General features: G+C 43.8%; 1 protein-coding gene across 1 annotated transcript in view; it reads right to left on the bottom strand.

Annotated features, from left to right (window-relative positions):
• Positions 1-365: 365 nt before the first annotated feature.
• LOC115397716 (GDNF family receptor alpha-2-like) overlaps positions 366-6,000 on the bottom strand; it is a 49,541-nt gene continuing 43,906 nt past the window's right edge. Inside the window, exons 5-7 of the mRNA XM_030104158.1 lie at positions 5,232-5,344; positions 4,138-4,278; positions 366-568 (exon numbers count right to left, since the gene is read on the bottom strand). Of these exons, the coding sequence (XP_029960018.1) occupies positions 366-568; positions 4,138-4,278; positions 5,232-5,344 (457 nt within the window). The remainder of the gene's footprint in view (positions 569-4,137; positions 4,279-5,231; positions 5,345-6,000) is intronic.

Here is a 6,000-nt window from a genome sequence, read left to right as displayed (position 1 = left end):
GTGTTTTGATGTGCCAATTGCTGTAACAGGCATAGAGATAGACTGTGATGTGAATGTGAATGGTGTATCATGTCGGGCTTTATGATTTTGCCACTGTACAAAATCCTCCTTTCATCAAATGAGAGTGGAGGAGTGTTTTTGTGGTTCTTGCAGTATGTTCTCTCGAACTAATTTATGCAAAGAAGTTGCTGGAAAGTGATGAAAATGTAAGGATATCCTTTGTATTGCGGCTGAAAAAAGAAGAATCTGTTTCAAATTTTACACAAAGAGGCGCCGAAGTATTGCAAGATCAGACTCAGAGATGAACACATTTCTCTCCAACAGCCAACTAAACTTTCAAGCAGGCAGGAAACGATGACTGTGCGTCACATTGTGCTTTTGAATGTGTTGTTTCTGATATCATGTCGAAGGGAAGAATCGATTACCTTTGGCATAGTGACAGACGGATGCTCCGAGATGCCCATGGGCCAATCAGACCCCGTCTTTGACGTCGCCGAGGGGCCGGGGATGAACGCAGTTTTGTTCTGTGTGTTGTCTGTCCCATAACCAAAGGCCTGAATGGCATTTCCTGCAGGGACAGAGATATAAAGTCATTTGTTTTGACTGCCGTCCCAGCGAAGAAGCCAGTCAGCAGACAGACAGCTCTAAGTCAACTTCTTGGTCCCCTGCCCAATCTTTGGCAACTAAGGGAATGAAGAAGGGGAGAGTGGGATTTGAGGAAGGAGGGAGGAAAGAGAAGACAGAGAGCCAGTCTTTATGCTTCATCAGTAAGCTTGAGAGTTGTACGCCAAACTAATCGCAAACAGCAATCACCGGTGGGTCGGTGGAATCTGTCACTGGGGAGAACGCTGAGGATTTTACTGTCTAACAAAATACCAATAATGCCTTATGTTTAATATCGGAAGCTGTGCCTTCCCTCTGACCGCCTAGCATGTTTATGTTGTCAATTTAGCTGGCAATTATCCTTCTATATGGGAATCCAGCAGAGTCACAATGGACACATTTATCAAAAACAAACAAGTTTGAGTTCGCCTTCTCAGCTCATTACAAACCCTTTTTATGTTGCAACAGCCATTCTCAATTTGCTACAAGCTGACCAAATAGTGGTATAAAGTCTGCACTTGAGATGATGAGCCCTAATTGTTTGCAGCGTGGAAAGCCAATGAATTTTTTTTTTTTTTAAGTAGCAAATCAATCAGTTCAAACAGAGGACATCAGTTTGAATACATATGAGCACTTGTGTATCTACGCCTGCAGACGTACTGTACGCATGTGTGCGAATTTGTGTCTAAGTGCATGTGTGAGTCCCTGCAAAAATGTGATAAATCCCTGTTCAGTCAGCTTTCCAGCTAGATATGGTAAAATAGGGGCTGAGTACCTTTTCACTGCTCATCCGTTTAAAACACGAGGCTTGTTTCTCTTTGTTCAGCCGGAGAGAAGGCAAGGCATGTAATTGCTTGGCAACAACCTCCATTATAAGGTCAGCATGCAGAGATGACTTTGAATAGATTATGTGACTGATCAAATTCAAAACATTCCCAAAAAAGGAGAAACGGCATTTCACCACCGCCGCGCAGGACAAATAGGAGAGGTGTGGAATGCACATGCATAATCAGATGGCCACACAGTCCCGGGCACTGCTGATGCATGGCCGTACAGATTTGTCTGTCAATCCTGTGAACGCCTACACAAGCGTATACCCAGCACAACAAAACACACACACGGCACTACCACCTGCACATAACAAATACAAAAGTCCCCCCTCCCCCTTTAGGTTTTTCATTCTTGTCGACACTGGTGATCTGAGCTTGTGCTGGAAATTAGGAGCGCGGCGAGGAAACAGTTGAACAAGTTCAACAGTGGAGCCTAACTGCTTGAGAGGAGAGCGAGCGGAGGACTGCTGAGACATGCGATGTTACACATCTGTTTGTCAGGGTCGACTATAGCTAGCTATACCCCTACAGATGCTGTAAGATGGGGGAATAAAGTCATAAATCAAACCAGTTGGCTGGAGGGCCTCCACCCAGGATGTTTTACTGCACCCAAATGTTCCGCTGGGTGATTAAACCCATTGCCAATAGCAATTCAATTTTTTAATGACTCAGGATGAGTTTTTCTTTTAACCCCCAAGGCATTGCCTGCATTGTCCTACCTGCAGGGCCAGATGAAACAAGAGATACGGGCGTAAAGAACAAGATTAAGATACACGACGAGAAGAGGCTCAGACTATGTTCAACTACTACGAAATCCATTTTGCCGAAATGTTCTCTGCTGGCCTTTCCACATATTTTAGTCAAATATAATTCTGGAGCTATTCTCCAGCTGAATTATTCTCCTGCCTGAACCTGTGAGGTAAAATAAGAAATGGTGTGAGGATAGTGAAAGAATTGTTTGACACACGGTTTTCATTTGCAGCACGCTTTGGTTCGTCACATCAGTGTTAAAAAATTAATTGACACAGCCCAAAACACTAAAAGTGAAAGTAAATAGGTGCAAAGGCTAGAATGAAAGAAGTCACATTTGTCCTGGGAGAAATATAGTCCGCAAAACATCCTTTGAAAAAAAAAAAACTCAGCAAGCATTACTGCCAGGCGCTTTGCAGGAGGACCGATAGACAAGAGCAAGACTATCAGTACACATTATAAGAGAAACACTAAACAAGCAGGGACTTCATGCCCAGAAACCTCGATGCACTCCATTCTAGAGCAGAAAGCACATAAAACACTGAAGTGGAAATGTTCAGAGCCATGAATAAGAAGGGTAAGCATGCATACCAACAAGAACTACATCCCAACAGTCAAGTGGAGGCTTTTTGCTCTGGATGTGAACAAGGTTTAAATAAATCATAACGAATATTGACTCGGTTGTTGAATAAACAGTCTTTTGAACCTCATTATATTCTCAAAATCATTCGATTTGCATTTTAATACGATGTCCACTGAGGCTACACTTGATTTGTTTTCAGGGAATTTTACATGAAGTGCTACAGGTTAAGGGAGGAGGTGAAAATGTATGTACAGTCAGTGTGTGTTGTCGTGTACATCCCCCCTCCTCCCCAGTGTGTCGAAGTTTATCGCTGGTTCCCCTCGGCTGCGGAGAGGAGATGCTGCATTTTGTGTTATTTTTCAAGACGCCTCCTCAGCTCCCGGCCTCATCCCTCATCCTGCACACTCAGCTAAAACGGCAACCCAGCAATCTATTGAAATGGTCAGAAAGCATTATCCACACAATAGAACATGTTAAAGGCAGCGGCGTCTTGTAGCTCTGATGACACCGCTCGCTACGCCATCACAAGGCGGGAACTCGCTATATTTTACTCTTCCGTGAAAAAAAAGCTGCAGGATATTTGAAGTAACCCCTCCGTCATGCCGCACCCCGTGTGTTATGCATTAGAGGTACAGATGGTATGTACTTTAGCCTTCCCCATTATTCCATTTGTGCTAGTCTGTTCCTTTTCATGACATTTTTCTCCGTAAGGGATAAGCCCCTTAACTCGCTCAGATTGAATGTGAAAATGACATGCAAATGGTTTCTTTTGCATTAAAGTCTGGGCAGATCTTGCCCAAAGGAGGGATGAGAAGCGATAAGAAATTACTTGCTACTGAGAAACTAAGAACGTTTAATTCCAACTTAATCAGTGCATAAAGGGGTGTCTGCGGATAAGTTGTATCCAGCTATGTTAAGAACTCAAGCCCATCCTACCATGCACCCTTCCACAAATCTCTCACCTAATTCTTCCAATTTTGTTTTTCTCGCCGTAGCAAAATCAAAACAAAAATAACTCTATTTCTTTCACTATATTGGAAGTTCTCTTTAAATGTCTTGAGACGACGTAGCACCTCCCTGCCCCTCATTATTTTCTGACAGTCGTTGCGCCGCCATCCCCCCTCAGTAAAATCACACATACGGTAATCTCACTGGAGAGCTTCGCGTCAATGAAGAGCGGATTCTGACATGGAACCATTAAAGTTGCATTAGACTGAAGTTCATGGCTCAGCCTGCTCTTACACGGCAGTAAGAGTAAGTACTGCATGATGTGCTTCTGCTCCTATCAATATTACATGACCGTTGGACCCCTATCAGTTACAGAACACATTCCAGATGTATGCAGAGTATGCACGTGTCGAGATGGCTCACTTAGGCATGGGTTATTGTTGAAATAGCCCAGGAAGCTGAGACACTCCGCCTCTTGGTTCCCGCTGCCTTTGCAGGTGCACCATGGGGAGATGGTCCAGTTGGAGAAGCTGTTGTCAACATAGTTGGGAGTCATCTCTGTTCCTGTGAGGATGTTCATGCAAAACAAAAACAAAACAGAAAAACAACAGTAGCTATGAGTTTCGAGTGGACATTAATGGATTACATATACAGCAAAAACAACCAGATATCACTCACAGCAGCATGTTAGTTTGCTTCATGTCCGAGTATATGGAAAGCTGAACCTATTGCAGTGTTTTATTTTAGATGTAAAGAGGCCATTATTTTATAAATATCCTGCGAAGTGGCGGCTGTATGGAGCATGTGCCCTTTTTGAATATGACACCACTGTACCAAATGTCTGTGTCAGTGCTTTTAGCTGGAGTCATGAGTGTTTGATACACTTTGTGTAGCATTTTCCAGAGAAATACGGGAAGCGCTGTTGCTTATTATCACTTCATACTGCATGATTTATGACATATGGTGGGGAAGCACTGACGGATACTGAAACATAGACACTTCAGCAACCACTAAACAGCAAAAACAGTTATCCTGCGTGAATTTGCATTTGGAATTTTTTTTTTTTTTGCAAGCACTGTGGTAATGCAACAGCTCAACACCGAGGCTGGGATTGAAAAATATGAAGGTAGAGGTTTGTGTGTATTGTTCACACAGCATTTATTATGAGCAAACAGATGGTCATCAAGTGTTTTAATTAAGTAAACGCTCTCCCAGTGCCTCTGCTCCCTAATTACTTCTCGTAGTGAACTGATGTCCAGTGTGCTGCTGCAGATCTGAGGCCAGCAGGGGGAATGAATGAGAGCCTGACGGCTCTGCCCGGCCCGCACGGTGAAACCGGACTAGAATGAGCTCACCAAAACAATTCCTCGCGAGCTATTTGAAATTTCAAGAAAAGCTATTGTCACTCCGAATGTGAATTTCTGCATGCATTCACCCAGTGCGCTCATCTTTTTCACTCTCCCACACGCAAACACCATCTCCATCCGTCACAGTGTCACCCTCAGCCGTATACTGACCGATGAGCCTGGCGTAGGAGGCCAAGCAGGCCTGATGATTGTCTTGGTTGGGACAGGTGCTCACTGTGTCTGGAGGTGTCCAGCAGTTCACTATGTAATCAGCCAGTCTGGACCTGCACAGAGCACAGAAAGAAAGTCATAAACTCCAAGCACAGGGCAGATAAACAGAAACAGCCATGTGCATGAATTAAAAAAAATGTAAAAAAAAAGAAAAAAAAAACCCCACTGCATCTAATTTTGGCAGCATGTCTCATTCAGAACAGCTTCCAATTATGCTCAGCATCAAACTTAAAATATATATGCAACATCTGTTTCCGGGCCAGTACAACAGGTTGCTCTGAATATCAAACGGGTTTTTCGCTCATGCTTCACCACCAACGAGCTCGTTCCTGTCATCACAGCAAACCCAGTATGAGTGCAGATGAGACAGGATATCAATGGCATCGTTTGGCTGTGGCTTCCGCTCTTATCCTGGACATCTCAACTGTATCCCATCTCCTTTTCCCCAACAAACTGAGGGGGACTGATAAAAATAGTATGTTTTGTTTCGGTGTGTTTGTGATAACAGTTTTAAGTCTGCGGAGGCCCTCAGGGTGGCATTGCTAATCCACTTAAGTAGGTTTATTGGGAGTAGCGTGTGCAAAGTTGCTCTGTCTGTAGTGTTCACATCACGGCTGCCCACTAAGTGAATCACAATCCATTGCACATCTCTGTGTGTGTGTGTGAGTGTGTGTGTTTTCATGACTCATTCACTCTGACCTGGTATGAC

The sequence above is a fragment of the Salarias fasciatus genome, chromosome 12, assembly GCF_902148845.1.
Source record: "Salarias fasciatus chromosome 12, fSalaFa1.1, whole genome shotgun sequence".
NCBI classification, from domain to species: Eukaryota; Metazoa; Chordata; class Actinopteri; order Blenniiformes; family Blenniidae; genus Salarias; species Salarias fasciatus.
This window is presented reverse-complemented; position numbering and strand designations above follow the sequence as displayed.